Below are 21502 nucleotides of genomic sequence, written 5' to 3'. Positions count from 1 at the left end.
TTTATTCTCCTTTATTCCATTTTAAATGAATTCAAGCGTTTTAGGGTGTTTCTCAATTTATGTCCTTTCCGAGGTAACGATAATTTCGGTATTAACACCTAGTTTTCATCGTTCATAAATATGTATAAACATGATTTTGAATTCATTTAGTTGAAAATTTTTCAAATTTTCACAAAGTTTGGCAAATAAAATCAAGTATAAACCCGAGAGAATTTATAACCCTTCCCCACACTTGAGATCATTCAATGCCCTCATTTGCATGAAATCAGACATTAATTATAAATTCATGAGGGTGATTAGTGTAGAAAAGTGATTGAAAATACCCAGTTTGTAATTACAAAGCTCGTCGAATGATAGATGGTGCGTCTCATCGTTCACTCCTTCTTGTTTTATCACACATGCGTTTTTTTTCAAAAACGGCTGCTTTTCTGAACTATTTACTAATATTTGAAAAAGCGTCTTTTACCCTAATCATGCATTTTTATTAACGAGTTATGCACTAACCCGAACCCCTAATTTAACGTTAAGTGGGGTTAGACTTCCCCATACTTAGCTGACGACATGTGAAGTCGGTAGAATAAGTTCCACGAATTAAAATAGTGATCCAGTTATTTACATCTCGGGTGGTATAAAATATATCAATGGGTTTAAAGTTTAGACTCACCCGATCGTCACTACTTAATTCTTTTTTAAGTGTAGCTTTTAGTAAATGGATATGTCTCTTTTCTGGTTCTTGGTCAAATGGATCGATATACACCGACATACATATTATAGGGTGGACAATTCCTAACATTTCCTTCCTTTTATTCTCGGGATTAAAGGTTTCACCTCTATTACCCAATTGGGTGAAATTCGAGGTGTCAATATCTATTACAGCTTGTAGTTCATCTTTGGTAGATGACTCGTCTATTGAGAATATTGGGTTGGAAGGTTGTGGCTGGATTGAAGCAAATTCTTCTTCATTAACGGTACTTATCGGTCCCACCATTTTGGTCTCGGGGGTAAAATTTTCAATGTTATCGTTTTCCCAAGAGTACCAATTTGTCATCCTTACTTCTTCTTCATCCATAGATGGATCGATGATTTCGTTGGTTGAGGCTAATGTGTCAATATGTTGTGAAATTGCTAAAGCTGAATAAAAAGTATCATCGGGATAATTGGTGATTTCGGAGCTCTCGAATTCATCAAAATTCGATGATATGAGATTTTCTTGCACACGACTCCCCAGATCAACAGGTGTGTAATCTGATAGAGTTTCAGCTTGCCGATTTACAAACTCTCTCATTTGTTCATTTTGAGCATCAAGTTCTTCGAGTTTGATTTTCATATAATCTAAAGAATTTTCAGGCACATAATTTTCCTCGTCTTCTGGTTGTTGAGTTTGGATATATTCTTGGAAATAATCCCAATTAGAATTGTATTCCTCATAATCGTTCCATTCAGGTTCCATAGGTGCATAATTTTCCATAGGAACGTAATAATAACATTCCCATATTGAGTGATAATCTCCACAGATTTCACAACCAGTTATTGTTTCGTCGTTCGTGATCCAAGATTGACTGATCGAATTGTCATCAACACTCGGTTGAGAGTATTGATTTTGTATTTCATAAAGAGTTTCCAAAATATCTTCGAGACTTTTCATAATGCGCTTATTACCAAATTTTAATTATCCTATTAGTTATAAAAATAGAAAAACTTATATAAGTTGTCCAATTAATAGACTTTTCTGCTTTTGCCCACGTTTCGAATAGCCAATAGATGCAGCAGGGAGCCAGAACCCTTTAAATCGGAAGCTCACAACTCAGCCACTAACAAATCCAACTATTACTACGAAGCAGAAAATTTGGATGTCTATCAATTTAACCGCTTAAAATAATTTTTCGTTTTGAAATTTTAGAGAAGAAATAGAGAAAATTTCTAAGTTCTAAAAACTAGCGTGTCGAGAAATAAGAAAGAAAAAGAGTGTGCGTCGAAAAACGTCGAAAAATAAAAATAAGAAAGATAGCGCGAAAAAATGGCGTCGCAAAATTCTAAAGCACCTAAATCTTAGTCTAAGGAATAAGCACTTAAGGGATTTTACGGCAAAGCCTAAAAATCTAGAAATAAAAATAAGCTACGGCAAAATACTAAGCTTAAAACTAGATATGAACGATAAAAATACAAATATTACGATTAACCGATTAAAAAGATACAAAAATAAAAATAAGCTTAAATTTTGATAAAATTATTTATTTTTATAAAAATATTATTTTTATATATTTATTTTATAAAAGTATTAATTTATATATATAAATAAAACTAATTAAAATTTAAAATACAATTTAATTAAAAATTAAAACTAATTATATTAAACTAATAAAGTAATTAGGGTTTAAAAATAATAATAAATAATATTACTCCGTAATTAAAGCGAAAATAGGGTTTCTGTCAGCGCGTCAGGGCGGCTCCGCGAGTCGCGTTGCAACGTGCCCTAAAATTCCGCAAGTCGCGGAGTTTGCATTTTCGTTTTTTTTTATATAATTTTATATTGTTTTTCTAAAAATATATATATATATATATATTTATACAAAAATAAATTAAAAATATAGAGTTTCGCCGAGTCCCCGGCAGCGGCGCCAAAAACTTGATGTGGTAGCGTGGGGGTACGTGATAGTACTATTTTTTACTACGAAATACGTTACAAATTACACAAGTTTTAATTATTTATTTACAAATGGGATATACCTAAACCTTGCTACAACATTATAGGCAGTGTACCTAATCGTAGAGTAGTATAGTTTTTAGTAAGTCCGGTTCGTTCCACAGGGAGCTGGCTTATTTCACACTCTATTTTAAACAATTATATTCGTACAAAATATATTATATTGATAATATATAAAAGGGGGTTTACCGTTTAATGACTGGTTTGTCGATTTTATATTTTAAGTTACAATTAAAACCTAATGCAAAATATAAATGACGATAATTAAAGTAGCGAAAAATAAATGACAATAAATAAATGACGTTAAATAAAATAGCGAGTAAATAAAAGTACGATGAAATATGAAATAAAATATATTATGCTTATTTAAACTTCCGTAACCATGATGGTTGACGTGTTGATTTTAATTTTATGCCCATGGGTTAATTGTCCTTTGTCCTGGATTATTTAATATGTCCGTCTGATTTTTGTCCATAACAGTCCATCGGTCATAAATTTAAAGTGCGAGTGTCCTCGTCAAATTATCCTTATACCCGAAGTCAAATATTCCAACTAATTGGGGACTTAAACTGTAACAAGGTTTTAATACTTTGTTTAATAATTACACCAGGATATCGACTGCGTGTAACCCAAGGTTTTAATACTTTGTTATCAATTATGCCAAGTGTCCTTGTACATAATTTCACCCCTGTTTTAATAATTCCATAGACTATTAATCTATTCCCGTGTCAAGTTAAATGAACGATTATTCGTACATATAAATATCCCGCCCATCGTGTCCGATCGAGTGTATATGGTTATTTATAGGGACGTCCAATTGTAAATCTTTATATTAAAATTAACAAACTATCATTTAGTTAAACAAATATAAAGCCCATTAATAGCCCATAGTCTAATTTTCACAAGTGTCGTTCTTTTGTCCAAACCCCAATTATGGTACAAAGCCCAATTACCCCGTCTTTAATATTTAGTCCAACATCATGATTACTTCAGCTCAAATAAGCATAATAATAACTTAAGTACGAGACATTAATTTAAAAAGGAGAACATAACTTACATTGATTATTTATCGCGTAGTGTTACACGGACAGAGCTCCGACTTTAAAACCCGTAAAATAACCTTTACATAACCCGAACTAATCTAATATAAAACTACCCTATATTATATATATATATATATATATATATATATATATATATATATATATATATATATATATATTATATATATATTTATTTATTATTTATTACAAAGTTTTATTATTATTATTTATATTTTTTTTATCGAACGAATGCATGGCCTTTTATAGGCGTTTTGATTTCTGACAGCTCCGCGAGTCGTGGAGTTTTTGGCCTTCAAACTCCGCGAGTCGTGGAGTTTGAAAATCCAGCTCAGGATCCTTTGTCTCATAGCTTGTCGACATGATTATATATATATTTATAATATGTAAATAATTTATATATTATATTTTATTTTTGTGCATAGTTGACTCATAATTTTTGGTCCATTGCGTCGGGCGTTGATAGTTGACTCATGTCCCGGTTCCGGATTTTCGAACGTCCTTGCGTACAATTTAATATCTTGTACTTTGCGTTTTGTAACTTGTACTCTTGTCATTTTTAGACGTTTTTCATCAATAAATTGAACCACTTGAATTGTATCTTGTACATTTGAGTTTTTTGGACGTTTGTGTCTTCAAATCTTCGTTTTCGCCTTTTGTCTTCGCACTTATTTATTTAAACAATTACAATGAAAATATAATACAATTACATATGAAAACCTATTATTTAGAAAGGATATTGCTATGAAATATATGTTCCTTTTTAGCCTTATCAATTACTATGCTCATATATTTCATATATTAATTTACCATGGTTATTATATATTCATTCCTTATTAACTTTGTTAAGGAAATAAAGCGAGTATTCCTAAATAATGTATTCAGAGTTTTATAACTATATATATTCTACCATACTATATATATTTACTACTTAACAAGTTTTTATTATAATTCATAAACTATTTTATATCTTTAACTTAAATAACTAAATCGTATAATATTTTATTAATGTAGTTTAGATTATAATATATCTATACATATATATATATATATATATATATATATATATATATATATATACATATATACATATATATACATATATACATATATATATATATATACATATATATAGATATATACATATATATATATATATATATATATATATATATATTTACCTATCTTTTTACAATTAATTGTTCGTGAATCGTCGGGAATAGTCACAAGGTAATTGCATATATGAAAACAGTTCAAAAATTTTGAGACTTCAACATTACAGACTTTGCTTATCGTGTCGAAATCATATAAAGATTAAGTTTAAATTTGATTGAAAATTTCTGGGTCTCACATAACACCGCATCTGTGCCATCAATTCTGACTAGCCCGAATGATGGTGGGTCATTTTTAACCACGCATTCTGAGATCATCATCTCATATTAGGGTTACTCACGCTACTCAGGACAGGAGAGTTAAACTCAAAGAACCCTTAAATCCTCCTTATTTGTTGATCTTGCATAGACCGAACCCATTGAACTATTTTATGCTTGATCATACAACTTACAAATGTAGCAAATTCAAAGAAACCATCACCTTCTCTTGCATTCCTAATATTAGATGTTGTGAAACCGTAAATTCATATAAACCATTAACATTAATAAAATTTAAACATATAATACCAAAAAATTCTAATTATTGTATTGTATGTATATAGCCGGATTGCTATTTTAAACATGATTTGGTAGTTAACCTTTGTTGTTACGTTTGTTGTAGACTTTAGATTTAGTTAGTTTTCATTGATATGCACTCTCTGACTGGAAGTACCTACAAATTTATGAATCAAATTAACAATTAACATATGTATCAAGTAAAATCATTAGCATCATAGACAAATTAACGTGTAATTTAAATATGCCCTTAATTGATATATGTTCAGGGTGAAGATTTCAAAAAGTTAGGGTTTCGAGCATCTAATAATTTTCGTTTCAGCAGTTGTTATAAATCGATCAACACCTCAAACCCTAATTGAATAAATAGTGGATATATTACGTACCAGAATTAAAAAGTATGAATTAATGAACCCTAATTTAAAAGCAAGATGAGACAATTGACTGTTCTACAAACCCTATTTTTAACGATCAGAAAGAAGGCGACTATAATCGCGATTGCAAAGAGGCAAGAACAATTGCAGGAACGATTGTTAGGATTCATGCAATATGTAAAACCTAAAAATTGAAGAACAACAAATTACTAACCCGCGATTATAGAAGATGATTTATGCGATTGATTTTTCAAGCTTCCAAGAGGAAAATTGAAATAATTACGAAGGATTAGGTATTCTGAGCGATTGAGTGGTAGCTGTTGTAAATTATAATTAAATATGAGGGTATTTTAGTCATTTAACTGGATAATTAGCTAATCTAGTTTTTTTGTTAGCTAATAGGTAAAATGGATGGTTATGACTAAAAGTTAGTAATGACCCTATGATCATAAATGTGTTAGCTTCTTTAATTAAGAGAGATAATGTTCCTCTTATATTGTTTAAACTAGTGAAATGACCCGTGAAATCACGGGTTTGTTTAAACGGAATAGTTTAATGATATGTTTTAGGTATTAAATGAACGTAAATGCTAAACTCATTTAGTTTAATGACCCGTAGAACCACAGAGTCTGACTAAGAAACTCGTCAGCTGAACATTTCATCAAACACCTAAAATGCATATTAAATAATCCACATCCAATCATAAGAGATAATATTGGTTGTCATTTTATTTTAAAAGTGTAAATTAAAATATAAATTTAGAATTGATTTCCTTCTGCCTAGCTTTTATACCTTCCCGTACTCAATTCAAAATAATTAATTAAAATAATTCAAAATTATTTAATTTTAATAATTAAAATTTAAAATAATTATTAATAAGATTTAATAATAATAATTAATTAATAAGATTTAATTTTAAATCAAAATTATTTAGATCAATGACATCACCCACCATGCTTAGAATTTTTTCTTTTATTTTTTGATTTTCTTTTAACAAAAAAATTAGCCTAATAATGACATCATAATTATAGGATTTTAATAGAAACTATATATAGATTATAAGAGGCGGTCATTCATATTTTTGGTGTTTATTGTGGATAATTATAGTAATTATTTTGTGAATAATTTGTTGAGAGTTATTATTATCTAATTACAATTCCTTCAAAAATATTCAGATTCGTTTTATTTTTTCAAAAGATTGAAATAATTATTATTTTTACATGGATAAATATTATGGGTTATAATTTTGGATAGATGTTATAAGAGTCGTTCATTATTTTTTTAGTTTGCCTAAATTATTTTTTTTAGTTTAAATTGTGGATAATTATAGTAATTATTGTGTGAATAATTTGTTGAGAGTTATTATCTAATGACGAATCCTTAAAAAATTATAAAAACCGTATTATTTTTTCATGGATAAATATTATGGGTTTAAATTGTGGATAGATGTTATAAGAGGCGCGTTCATTATTTTTTTTCAGTTTGCGTAAATTAATTTTTTTAGTTTAAATTGTGGATAATTATAGTAATTAATGTGTGAATAATTTGTTGAGAGTTATTATCTAATGACGAATCCTTAAAAAATTATAAAAACCGTATTATTATCTAATTTTTGGTATATATTGTGGATAATTATAGCAATTATTTTTTGAATAATTTGTTAAAAGTTATCTAATTTCAAATTTGTAAAAAAAAATCAAGATCGTAAAAATATATGGAATCCATGTTCCTTTTTTTGGGTTTAAATTGTGGATAATTATAGCAATTATATTGTGAATAATTTGTTAAGAGTTATCCGATTACAAATTCGTTTTAAAGAATTAGATTTGTTAAGAAATCCGTAATGATCAAAGTATATAGTATTTTTTAAAATAAAAAGATTACACCAACTTATTTAAAAACATCAATTGATGATAGACTTAAATGATCACGTTTTCTGATTACAAATTCGTTTTAAAGAATTAGATTTGTTAAGAAATCCGTAATGATCAAAGTATATTGTATTTTTTAAAATAAAAAAATTACACCAACTTATTTAAAAACATCAATTGATAATAGACTTAAATGATCACGTTTGATCAACTGCATAATTGTACCTTTTTTAGTAATTTATCAAATCTATTAGTCTAAAAAACTCTATTAATTTAAATTGTGATAATGATTAATATTAAAAAGATTGTACCACCTTATTTAACAATTTAAATATATTTATTAAGGAAACACGTTTGATAATAAGGTGTGCTACTATGCAATTTTACGGTGGCTATTTTCCTTTTTTTTAGTGATAGTCCAATTTTAACAATAGTAAACATAATACAAAAGAAACATATAAAAAAGGAAAACATCTTTCACCAGAAACATTTATCACAAACAAAAAAGGGAAATATCTTTCACCATAAAACAAATATTGAAACAATACTAAACAAAAATCAAAAGGAACATTTATGAAAGACAAAATTATTAAACATCAATACTTTTAATTCTTTACTTGAAGTAACATATTACTAATCTTGAGAATTATGTGACAATGAGGGAGTCTACGTTTTTCAACGGAAATAGTGTAAATAACTGCAATCAAAGTGAGAACAATTACATTTAAAATTCACATATATATAGTTAATTAACATTTCATTATGGATCTTCAAAATACTTGATTTAAGAAAGCCAAAAACATCTTTATTTTTCAATTCTTGTATGAGACGTTGGACCTTCAATTGAAATAGGCGGAATATAATTTTGAATACGTCAGCAGTTTTAAGATCTATGTTGTTGAGTAGCCACACAAGAACAGCAGAATTTGGATTGCATTTGATGGTGATAAGTAAAGTTTGAGATACCATCTTAATCCTAGAACATTCAAAGTAAGTTAGATTGCATCATATAATAACATTCAAGATAGAATAATTGTTGTGTTGCAATAAAAGGAAAAAGCATAAATAAAAGGGAATCAAAGGAAAAAGCATAAATAAAAGGAAAAAAAAATAAAAATAATACAAACCTGGTTTTAGTCCCGGAATTTAGAGTAGATTGAAACAATTAGCCTAGCATATTCAAATATGTTAGCTTTCATCATCAAATATCAAATAAAAATCATCATATCGAAGTTAAAAAAACAAAAAAACAAAATAAAATAACGTGGTTGTAGAAGCAAAATTCAACCAGGGTTGTAGAAGCAGAGTAGATTGAAACAATAGAGGACATTGAGATTGAAACACAGACAGAAGAGAGATACGCCTATGCTTTTAAACTCAACTCTTTTCCTATATTTTTGGCAAATATCATTTGTGATATATATATTTTTAATTCGTTTAATTTTTTTCACGTATATATTTTTTGCTGACATCATTATATGCGGTATTATTATGACACATGTTATGATTAAGTGAAAATTAAAGGGGGAATAACTAAATAATGAAATCATCATTTTAGCAATATAATAGAATCTACTATAGATAGATAGATAAATAAATAAATAAATAAATAAAAATAAAATAAAATAAATTAAAAGAGAAAGAGATTTGTTTTATATTATATTATTTACTATTTAATTATGTTATCTAGTTAATTATTACTTTTAGTATCCATATAAATTTTCGAATGATACATTAATAAGTATCGAATATATATTGCTATTTTATGAAAGAATTATAGCTCACTACTTTAGTTACCATAGGATATATATGTAAACTGATTGTGTTAAATTAAATATAGATTAGCTCAAGATATAGAACATAAAATATTTTAAGATACTCCGTATGATATGTTTAATTAGCTAAATATAATATAATTTTCAAATATTTTTAGTTTTTTATTCATGACATGACATTATACATTTTGAAGAAGTTATATATTTGACAAATTGAAAAAATGCATAGGTTTCAAACGTAGAAGTATATGTGAGGATCTCGTGAGAATTTTTTGAGTGAGAACAATGAGAAATTCGAAGTCGAGCAAAAAACAGGTATGGTCGAGTATTTTTGGCAATAGTAGAATAAAAATTTTTAGATGCATAGAAATTAATTTTTATTCTACATTCCTTTTTATTTAGGAATTTGTTCGAATTTTTCTGTTCTACAAACTTTTTTTGTTCGAATTTGACTATTTTTGTCTGAATTCAACATTTAAAAAAAAAAAAAACTAAATTTAGAATTATAGTCCAGAGTTTTGATTTTAGGGACTAATACGTATATAAGTTAGTATAAAATATAGATTTTTTTATTGAAAAAATCAAAAAGCGTATATGACCGAGGAGTATATAAAATAATTAATATTAATATTAATAATTTAATAATCAATAATTAATACGTAATCAATATTGTTAAAATAATTACTTAGTTAATAATTTGAATAATAAAATCAATTACTAAAATAAGTGAAAATCGAGGTTATCGGAGAGGCCTGCGCCTGCGGTGAGGTGAAGGGTTGGGAGCGATTTGATTTAGGGGTTGTTTGGCTCTCTCTCTCTTGGTAACTCAATCAATAAATCACCGATGATGGCGATACTCGACGGCATTTACACCAACACCGGCGGTGCCCTACTTCTCCTCTTTTTTCTTCTTATTCTTCTTATTATTTTCATTATCTTCTGTAAACCATGGCGTTTATTTTCGCCGCCCAATTTCCGTTCCGGTACCATCAAGGCTTCCACCTCTTCCGATGTATGCTCTTCATCTCTTATTATTGTTCTTATTTTTATTTTTGTTGTTGTTAGGGTTTTTATTCGTTTCCTCAATTTCTTATGCTAAATTAAGCATAATCTGGGTATGATTGAATTAATTAACGCTCCAAGCTTGTAGATTTATCAATCAACTAGGTTTAGTTAGCTAAATGACTGCCATTGTTGATTATGCACTTATTGGTTTAGGGTTTATATTTTTATTAGATTAACCTAATTTTGTTCATATTATATGTATATGTATATGTATATATCTAATCCATCCCACTAAAACAGCTGCTTTATTGGCTTCTGTTCATCGGATCAATGACAACCGAATGCACATAAATCTGATTATACTTAGGTAAACATGATCAACTGTAGTAAAATATGATTAGTATATTGAATATATTTTGTTTGTCCAATATAAATATATCTAAAGATCAATAACATTGACCAGTTCTGAATTCTCTTAGTGAAAACAATAGAATGGAAGAGAAATGATGTTTGAGAGGATAAATACATGTGATGAATCATGCATATCCAGTCCGCATTCTACCTCTTTAGCAATCTTCAGCCTAAGATTTATTTGTGGGGTGGGAGTAGATTGCAATTACAGAGTCGATCATGCCGTACATCTATTCACAAGCAATATGTTCTTGTTACATGTTAGAGGTCTATGATCTGATTGGATATGCTCATTTATTCGTCATCTTGTGTTCTAATCCCAGATTACCAATCTGGACTTATTAGATGATAGTGATTTGATAGCACATTTATGGATATATCTCTTGATTACCCTTACGATAAAATTGGTATAGTCCGTGATATTATATGCTTACTAATCTGACTTAGGGTGATGCCATTGTTATACTATCTGCAGCTGTAAGAGCTTTAGTAGTCCAGAATTGCTGATCATCATATTCTGCAATGCATTATATTAAAAATATATATAAATTAAAATAAAAATCCATATTTAAGTATTGAACAATGTGTATGTTGTTATCCAAGATTGTTTTCATGCTTCCTTTTGTGTTGCTGATGTCATGTTGGTTACACTTGTTCAATATCTTTCTAGGTTCAAGACGACGTAGAAAGGCCTCTTGTTTCTCAAGATTCGGATGTAGTTGAGAGCAACGAGATCTTTTATTCAAAAAACGAGATCACACCCACTAGCATTTGCGCTTCAGAAGGTTCACGTAATCAAACTGATGGGCAATTCAGTTCACCTCGAACTCATAGCAATGCATACAAACATAGGCTTCCACCCCCTCATCCGAAGTTATCACATGGTATGTCTTACGATCCATTGTTACTTTTCGTGGTTGAAAATTTGTATACAGTAAACACATTTTATTTTTATTTTTTATCTTTTCAGATGACAGCCTTATTCTTGATGTTTGTGATCATTCTGAAAGTGTCGTGGTTGGCCAAACTCTTCTGAAACGACCTTCTGCTACTAATGACTCTGCTAGGGAACAGAAATATAATAAAAAAGAAGACTCAAGTTACAAGCCGAGAATCAGATCAGATAATGATAGTTCTGGGAAGGTTATTCCTAGATTAGATGCAAATCAAAGTAATTCTTCCTTCTCTTGCATAACGTATTATAGTAAAGACAATGTTTTTTTTCTCTTGTTGATTTGGTTTGCAAGACGTGTCATCATATATGTATGTTAGAAGTGCAGGAAGCATCCTTAATTTGGAGATTATTTCTGGTCCTTCATGCGGTGCACATTACTCGTTACAATCATCAGACAAATCTAAGCTCCCGTTGACTATTGGAAGAGTTTCACCTAGTAATTTTTTGGTAGTAGATTCAGAAGTTTCTGGAAAGCATGCCATGATAAATTGGAACCTCGATGTAAGAGGCATCATCATAAACTTAGTTATTTTTTCATTGTTGATGCTATTGGGTTGAATGACCAATTTTTTTTTATTGTTGTATGTGATTTCAGAAGTTGAAATGGGAGCTAGTTGACATGGGCAGCTTAAACGGAACTCTATTGAATAATAAGGCGGTCAACCATCCTCAAACTGGAAGTAGACATTGGGGTGATCCAGTTGACCTGAATAGTGGAGACGTTATAACTTTTGGCACGACTTCAAAGATATCTGTGAGCTTTATACCGAGCTGTATATATTTTTTAATGATTTTTACGTTTTTGAGTGCTTTCAAAGCCCACCATCCTCAAGAAGAGCAAACTTTAACGTCTCCCTTGCATTTTTAGTTTCTATGTCTATTCATGCTTTAGTTTATTCACATTCATGTCATCACAAACTTGAAATGAACAAATAAAGTAAACAAAAATGCATAAAAGAATAATTTAAATGTAGTTTTCATATACCTATATGTATCACATAAATAGCTGATAATACTTTCCCCAAGTTTCATAGATTACTGCTATTATATGAATATGAATAATGGTTAAGTTATCTGTCCATCATTTTTTTTCAGGTTCAAATTACATCTCAGCTACATAAGGTCCCATTTGGAGTTGGAGCAGTGTCAGATCCCATGTCTGTGCGCAGAGGTGGGAAGAAACTACCAATGGAAGACGTCTTCTATTACTATTGGCCTCTTCCTGGGGCTGATCAGGTACCTGAGTTGCTTATAATCATCACTTGAAGCTTCTGCTTATTTTTGGAAGACTGGTAATATATCTTTTTGTAGTTTGGGCTATTTGGCATATGTGATGGACATGGTGGAGCAGCTGCTGCCGTATCTGCCAGCAAGTCAGTATACGTTTCTCACTCTTCTCTCTCTCTACACACTCACACGCACTCACACTCACACATCATACACTCATACTCACAATGACAGATCTAGGTATCATCTTTTGTGCGATCATAGAAATCAGATCATGTATGTTTATTGTTTTTGGATATTGTTTATCATCATGATTCAACATGTTTTTTTATATACTAAAAGAAGACCGTAAATGTGTCGTCTTCTTCAGAAAACCCCCCAAAACGACATCTTCCCTTCCCCTTAAAAGCATCCCCTCCCACCCTTTCTCCATTAATTTCCTCCCAACAACAAAAAAAAAAAAAAACAGCTCCATCCTCATCTTCCTTATAACAACGGCCCCGAAGCCTTTATTCATTTACTGTAATATATATTTTTATCTTTATTTATTCATTTTATTATGGTTCTCTTGCTAGGAAAAATTATTTTCTTATTTAGCCTAAATGACTGGCTATGTAATCTTCGGTCAAATAATTAGTCTGCTGATTGTCTTTAACTTTTTGTGATTCTCATTATTGCAAGACCTCGTGCACTTGGTTGCATCATTTTAGATTACTGGTTGGTTGCAGCATTATCATAATTATATCGTGTATTCAGCGCATTTTATGAAAGTTGGTTTGATACTATTGTTTTACGTGCAATAGGTCTTATCCTCTTTTTTCACAGCTTAGAACCTAGATATGACACATGATGTCAACGATTGTAGACACTGTTGCTGATTATTTTTGATAATTTGCTTTTTGATGACACAATGCCTATCCAATAGTCATTTAGCCCTGGCATAACTAATTCGTAGCAAACACTACAGTGACGATCTTAACCTTTTTTATCTGCTGCGTTAATCATAGTAATATAGTTTATGTTATTTTTTTGAAGTAAGACTAAGTCATCCTCTGACTGAACCTGTACTTGTATTTAACCAAAGCTCTACAGATTTCAACTTACAACACTTACTTTTGGTATAATTTTTAAAGCATTAAATTGCTGCCTATTGCTTCTTATATAATTTATAATAAATAATAAATAATAAATAATAATAAATAATAAATAATATATTATTGCAGGATAATGCCCGAGATGGTTACTAGAATTTTATCAGATACGTTCAGAAGAGAGAAGGTTTTTTCTCATTGTGATGCTTCGGATGTCCTTAGAGAAGCATTTTCTCAAACAGAAGCACATATGGACCACTTATATGAGGTTTTTTTTTTCTCTTTTCAGTTATTTCTTGAATCTGCAATTTTATTTCTATTGTTATTTTTTCTTTCTTCTATATAAACTAGTGAAATGACCCGTGAAATCACGGGTTTGTTTAAACGAAACAATTTAATGACATGTTTTAGGTATTAAGTGAATGTAAATGCTAAAGTCATTTATTTTAATGACCCGTATGACTAAGAAAGTTGTCGTTGTTTTTACAAATATATAGAGACATGTATTTTCGCATACATATGTAATGTAATTAATTTCGTAAAAAGAATCTATATTTGAATATAATAATATAATAATTATAATGATTATAATTATAATTATTATATTAAAAGTAAATAATAATAAATAAACTTCGCTCAAAGTTGAGTATTTATATTTTTAATAATAATAATTATTATTATTATTAATATAATAAATGACTTTTAAATTTTTTCAGAAAATTAAAATTACAATTTAGGAGAGATTAGTATTTCCTTTTATTAAAGATTTTGTATTATTTTTTAATTAAATTAATATATAATTCTGACATCATCATTATAAAAATTAAAGGGTAATTTGCTTAATGATGACATCATCATTTTAGAGCTTTATATGACTATATAGATATAAACTTATGTTTTGCATGTACATAGCTATCTGTTTTTCTTTTATTTATTTAGTTGAGGATCCTTTGTTTTTCTTGTTAGTATATGCCTTATCTTTATGTTTATTAGATGATGGGGTCTCTTGAGCTTACACAATGCATGGTGGAATACATTATACACTTGTTAGATGATCTACTTAACTTCTAATTCATTTCTTATCGAACATTTTTTATTTTTATTTTTTCAAATCTGGAACTGTTACAGGAAACGTATAGGAATAATTGTGTGGAATACATTATACACTTGTTAGATGATCTACTTAACTTCTAATTCATTTCTTATCGAACATTTTTTATTTTTATTTTTTCAAATCTGGAACTGTTACAGGAAACGTATAGGAATAATTGTGTGGAGTCAAGAGAAAAGAGATAATTTTTTTTGGAATGGGTCGTGTACCTTTTAAAGTACTACTAAAATTAAAGTCCTTATACGTTGTTGAAAAGCTAGTTTCTTATGTTTACCTCATATAAACCACAAAATATCAAATTTACCCACCTAAACTACAATATATAATGTACACCCATTTTAAGTTCAATATCTATCATCTATATCTATAGTAATTTATATAATCGTTAAAATATACCTTACATATGTATATTTCCATTATACCCCTAACAATAAAATAAATACAACATACAAACAGTTTGAGCATATTAATACTAAATAAACATAGATGAGACACCTAACTACCAACCAACATTTTTTTGTTGTGGCATAATTGCACAATTAAGATATAGCGATATAAATGCTTTTTCGTTTAATCAAATAAGATATAAATAAAATAAAATGTATCATTATAGTAAATACAAATAGAACGCATCTGATGAGAAAACACCCATATGTCAATGTCAGCATAATGTAGTACAACAACAATACCCAATCCAGCCGAGGCGGGGTACGGGGAAGTAAGATGTAGTCAGTATGATATAATAACCATAGTATAATAGATTAGGTAATGAGAAGAAGTATAAATAGATTAGGTTATGAGAAAGAATAGTAATAAAATGAAATATACACCAACCTTGTGCTGGCTGTGTTATTGTAGAGATGTCGGGGATTGAACAACCTTGATTTTTACAATTGAGATGTAGTCAATCGATAGATATGTTTTGATAGCAATATGACAGGAATATATGCCGCTATTAAATGAAGGGTAGGATTGTATATATTATACTTTGTGATAGTTATTATCATTTTAAATATATCGTAGTTAATAAATAAATTATTCTTGATATAGTTGATAAATATTGAACTTCTATCGGGTATATATACAACAACGATACCCATTCCCCGCACGTGCGAGGTATGGGGAGGTAAGATGTAGACAATCCTTCTTCTACCCTTGAACTTGAATAGAAGAGAAGTCGTTTTTCCACCCCCTTGTAGAGAAAGAATTCTCCCTATCTCAAGTATATGATGTATTGTAGTTTAGGTGGGATAGATTTGAACTTTTGAGGTTTATATGGGGTATGTAAGAAATTAGCCAATTGTGGAATATCATTATGTAACTGTTTGTGTTAAGGTTTATTAATTGTATTCTATTGCGCAATACAGAAAAGAATGTGAACATACATTGCCCCAAAACAATTGTTATTTATATAGTGGGGTTTTGTTTACCTGAGAAGTTGAAGCAGATATAGTTGTTCAATATCAATTTCATGATGGAAAAAGTAACTCCACGCTAATTTTTGATTGATAAAAGGTTAATGTTGTTTTCATGACACTTATATGAACTAGTTCATGCTATTTTATGCTTTGTAAGTGTATTTGGCCTCATATATATTATAGTAACCAAAGTTTTTTCAGGGTTGTACTGCAACGGTGCTGCTAATCTGGACCGATGGTCATGATCATTACTTTGCTCAATGTGCAAATGTTGGTGATTCTGCATGTATCGCCAAGTATGTCTCTAACTATATGCATCTAATTACATGCTTATAAGCTTTTGTCATCTCTTGGATCTTTATTATACTTTTTAAATTTTACGTTAGTTGATTCTCTGTGGTGAACAACTGTCATTTTGCTTTGACTATTTAATGTTCAATTCAGCAATTAAATATGTTTTTGGTTTTCTCTCTACTAGTATTTGATGTTTAAAAACATGTTGTCAAAAAAAAAAAAAAAAAAATATCAGAGAGATAGACCTGTTTACTTGTTTTTGGTACCGGATTGTTTATTTTTGTTTTACTTTAAAAAAAAAAAGATTTAGTTGATGAGAGATGCCATTAATGCTCCAAAACCCTTCTAAGTTTGGCTCATCATTTTTTGCTCCCTGTTACGTCTCATTTTAGCTCGTATGGGATATCTTATGTGAAAGATGATTATTTTTTCAAAAAAAAAAAGTGAGTGCTGAACCTAGGGTTTTTTGGTGTGCTCGAGTCGTCTATATATTACCAATCGAGGGTTTTTTAAAAGTGGGGTGAGTTTTTGCTAAGCCCTTTTTAAAATAATTGTAATTTGCAGTATTGAAGGGCAACAAGTCAAGATGTCAGAAGACCATCGAATTGCAAGTTATACCGAAAAGTTGCGGATGCAAGCAGCCGGAGAACCTCTTAAAGATGGGGAAACAAGACTATGTGGTAATTCATAATCTTATATATTTTCTAGACCTTATCGCTATGTTTTATCACTCATTTTCAATCAAAAATTCTGGATGCACTTTTAGGTTTGAATCTTGCACGAATGTTGGGTGACAAGTTTCTTAAACAACAAGATTCTCGATTCAGTTCTGAACCTTACATAAGTCAGGTGGTGTGCATGAATTCAGAAAGCCGGGATTTTGCTGTTATTGCTAGGTAAAGTTAGTTTACGTTATTATTTGCTAAAGTGTCTTCCCTCTCATAATATGTAATGCTAATTTGTTTTCCCTAACATAAGTTCTCTAGCGTTATAGTCTTTATAATTGAGCATTACTATATAGACTTAACCTATACAACATCCAACACATGGCATATCATACATATTTTTTTCATTACCATTTATTTTACACATGTACCAACCATTTTGCTACACCTATCAGTTATTTTTCAGTTAATATATTCTATCATGTGATCCCCTGCCTTATGATTATCAATTAGTAATTACTCCATAACAAAATTTGGTTTGTATTCATATAAGTATATTTTGCTCATGTAGGTGTCATCTTAGTTTCTACCTTGATGACATCACAAATTCACAATCTATATGGCCTCACCGTGTTTGTTATAGTTAAAAACATGTATAATCAGTCTAACCATTGTAGCCCCCACCTTGTTTAATTAATGGGCATGACAACCTACATTGATGCCTTGTTTGGGATAACACGCAACCTAGTAATTACATGGGTCCAATGTTTTGTCTCTATCAATTACTATAAGGTGCAAGTGTTGAAACGTATAGCTGGTATTGTGAATGAAGTTAAGTTGGCTGATTTAGACTTCAAATTAATTAAAACCAAATTTTTTTATGAAATTCTACATTGATATATTTTGTTCGACGGTGTTGGGTTTATTTATACAAACTGAAACAAGTTTTTTGTGTGTGTACTTGTGTGATGCTAAACTGGTAAAATCTGATGCAGTGACGGGTTTTGGGATGTTGTAAACTCTAAGAAGGCCATCCAGCTTGTTCACCAGGTTATTCTTGTACAACGTCGACACACTTATTCGAAAGCTATAATTAATTATGTTAACTCACTGTGAACTTTTTTTGTTTGTTTTGTTTTGTTTTTTTCAGGCAAGAGATAGAAACATTGTAAGCTCTGAAGAAGATTCAGCCGATAAGATTGCAAAAGTATTGTTGAGTGAGGCGAGAACACAACGTACAAAGGACAACACATCAGTAATTTTCTTAGATTTCGACGTAAAGTATTCTTGTAAACATGATGAATGATGATGTACAGAATAATAAAGGTCACATGTCGTTTATAATTATTATGTGTAAAATATGGTGAGCCGTCCTTGGAAGGAGCTTTTTGTTCAAAATTAGGGAAAATTGCACCATCAGTCCCTACATTTTAAGGTGGTTGCATCACTGTGAGTTTAGGTTTAAATTTGTTGATTTGTTCATTATACATCAGAAAGTGTCTATTACGTGGCTTCATGTAATGAAGTGACAGTTAAAAAGTTTATACAGTTGTGGGTTGAGAACTTGAAATCTATAAAGTAAATAATGTTCGTGTTTAGTTTGCAGTGGCTAATTTTATTCACCTTAATATATAAACATCTAAACTTTGGGGTGTTCTCTAAGATTGTCTACTTATTACCTCACTCATACTCGTATTTACGAAATTGAGTATTGTTAATGTTGATTACACTGCTAGTTGAACAATCTAGTAATTTTAACTGACTGTAAAAATGTTTGTTTAGTTACATTTTTATTTATGTATGTATTATCTATAGTTTCTATTAAAATCTTATAATGATAATTTTATTATTAGGCTAATTCTTTTGTTAAGAAAAAATCAAAAAGAAAAGGAAAAAAATCTAGGTTACTTAAATGATGTTATTAATTCTAAATATTTTATTATTAAAAAACTGTAATAGTAACTAATTATTTAATAATTTAAATAAATTATTACTCCATTATTACAACAACAACAACAAAACCCAATCCCATATGAATGGGGTATGAGGGAGGTGACGTAGACAATCTTTCCTCTATCCTTGAATAAAAAGAAATCGTTTCTCCACCCCGAGTGAAACACTCACAAGAGTAGAGAGAGTCATCCCTCTCTCGATTCGACGGATAAAGAGATTGCTTCTAAGCGGACCTCCGGCCAAAAAGTAGAGGAAATTTAAAATTTTAAAAATAAATAAATAAATAGATAAAAATAAAATAATAAATATATAAAAATAAATAAAGAAAAAAAATAATAAAAAAATAAATAAATAAAGACACCATGAAAATGGTAAAAATCAAATTTTCATGGGTTATAGAACATGTCTGGAGTTCAATTTAGGCTCTAAGCAGCAGTCAGGCGCCAATAAGTCGACGCTAACTTTTGCCTCACTTAATAGAGCCATAAAAAAGAAAAATAAAATGTATTTATAAGTATGTATGTGTGTGTATATATATATATATATATATATATATATATATATATATATATATATATATATATATATATATATATATATATAGAAAACGTACCTTAGGCCGCCTTGGGGTGCTTAAGGCATACAGGGAAAAGCTACACTAAAAGAACAATAACCATAAATGATAAATACACCTAAACATGCATATCTACATACTTACATACATCCCACAACAATCCATATATACATACATACATACCTACATCCGGACCTAAACATACACAACACATATAAAAAAGGAATATACATGCGTACATACATACACACATACATACATACATACACCACATACATACATACATACATACATACATACATACATACATACATACTAGCATACCTACATACGCAATTTTAAAACAAACTTTATTATTATTATTATTATTATTATTATTATTATTATTATTATTATTATTATTATTATGAGTTCTCTTTACGAGATTAATTACGTTACATATGTACCCGAACTACATGTCTCAATAAAAGATTGTAATGTAGGTTTTTATGACAAAGAAAAACAATAATTGTGATGAAAATTGAAAGAAAGTGGTAAAAAAATGAATGTAGTTCATTTATTCTAACTAAATTAAGTACAACAACATGTTTGTAAAAACGACGACAAGTTTCTTAATCGGAATCCGTGGTTCCACATGTCATTAAACTAAATAACTTTAACATTAACATTCACTTAATACCTAAAACATATCATTAAACTGTTTCGTTTAAACAAACCCGTGATTCCACGGGTCATTTCACTAATAATATATTTGTTTGTCTAAATGTTGTAAAGACAAATATGAGTCCCGTTACTAAGTAGACGGTAATTTATGACGTGTAGATGTTATTCAAAATATCATTTCTTTGAATAAACTACCTTTGAAAGAATGCCCTTGCAAATTTTAAGTCGTTCACAAATCCTTGTAAAATGTGCATGCACCATGCTTGTGCATGTACCTTGCTGAGTGAGTTGTGCGGCTTGTGCCTTTGCAACAACAACAACAACAACAAACTCAATACCACATAAGTGGTATATGGAGAGGTGAGATGTAGACAATCATTCTCCTATTCGAAAATAAAGACTAGTCATTTCTCCACCGAGAGTGAAAACACTTTCAAAAGTAGAGAAAGTCATCCCTCTCTATTCAACGGATAAAGAGATTGCTTCCGAGTGGATCTCCGGCCAATAAGTAGGAAAAAAATTAAGACACCATGAAAATTGTAAAATCAAATTTCCATGGGTTTTAAATCCTGCCCGAAATTTAATTTAGGCTCTAAGAGTCAGTCAAGTCGCCAATAAATTGACGCTTGCTGTCGACTCAAAAACTAGAGCCGTATGAGTTGTGCCTTTGCACTTGACACATA

At 29.7% G+C, this 21502-nt stretch overlaps 1 protein-coding gene across 1 annotated transcript; it reads left to right on the top strand.

The window, feature by feature from the left end:
- The first annotated feature begins 10296 nt into the window (after window positions 1-10296).
- Window positions 10297-19229, top strand: LOC139852722 (protein phosphatase 2C 70). The gene is made up of 13 exons (XM_071842050.1): window positions 10297-10464; window positions 11539-11752; window positions 11839-12039; window positions 12149-12324; window positions 12419-12577; window positions 12919-13059; window positions 13135-13196; window positions 14274-14409; window positions 16872-16966; window positions 17529-17644; window positions 17731-17860; window positions 18625-18679; window positions 18780-19229. The coding sequence occupies exons 1-13, from the start codon at window positions 10297-10299 to the stop codon at window positions 18933-18935; spliced, it is 1809 nt and encodes a 602-aa protein (XP_071698151.1). The 3' UTR covers window positions 18936-19229.
- Window positions 19230-21502: the final 2273 nt, after the last annotated feature.

The sequence above is a fragment of the Rutidosis leptorrhynchoides genome, chromosome 6, assembly GCF_046630445.1.
Source record: "Rutidosis leptorrhynchoides isolate AG116_Rl617_1_P2 chromosome 6, CSIRO_AGI_Rlap_v1, whole genome shotgun sequence".
Classification (NCBI taxonomy): domain Eukaryota; kingdom Viridiplantae; phylum Streptophyta; class Magnoliopsida; order Asterales; family Asteraceae; genus Rutidosis; species Rutidosis leptorrhynchoides.
The sequence above is the reverse complement of the archived record's forward strand: the minus strand, read 5'-3'. Positions and strand labels throughout refer to the sequence as shown.

What these genes read in the sequence shown, in the direction of transcription:
- LOC139852722 (XM_071842050.1), top strand. Translation starts at nt 10,297, where the DNA reads ATGATGGCGATACTCGACGGCATTTACACCAACACCGGCGGTGCCCTA. An exon ending in GATTCTGCATGTATCGCCAA is followed by an intron (nt 16,967 to 17,528) that starts GTATGTCTCTAA and finishes TGTAATTTGCAG; the next exon opens with TATTGAAGGGCAACAAGTCA. An exon ending in GATTTTGCTGTTATTGCTAG is followed by an intron (nt 17,861 to 18,624) that starts GTAAAGTTAGTT and finishes AATCTGATGCAG; the next exon opens with TGACGGGTTTTGGGATGTTG.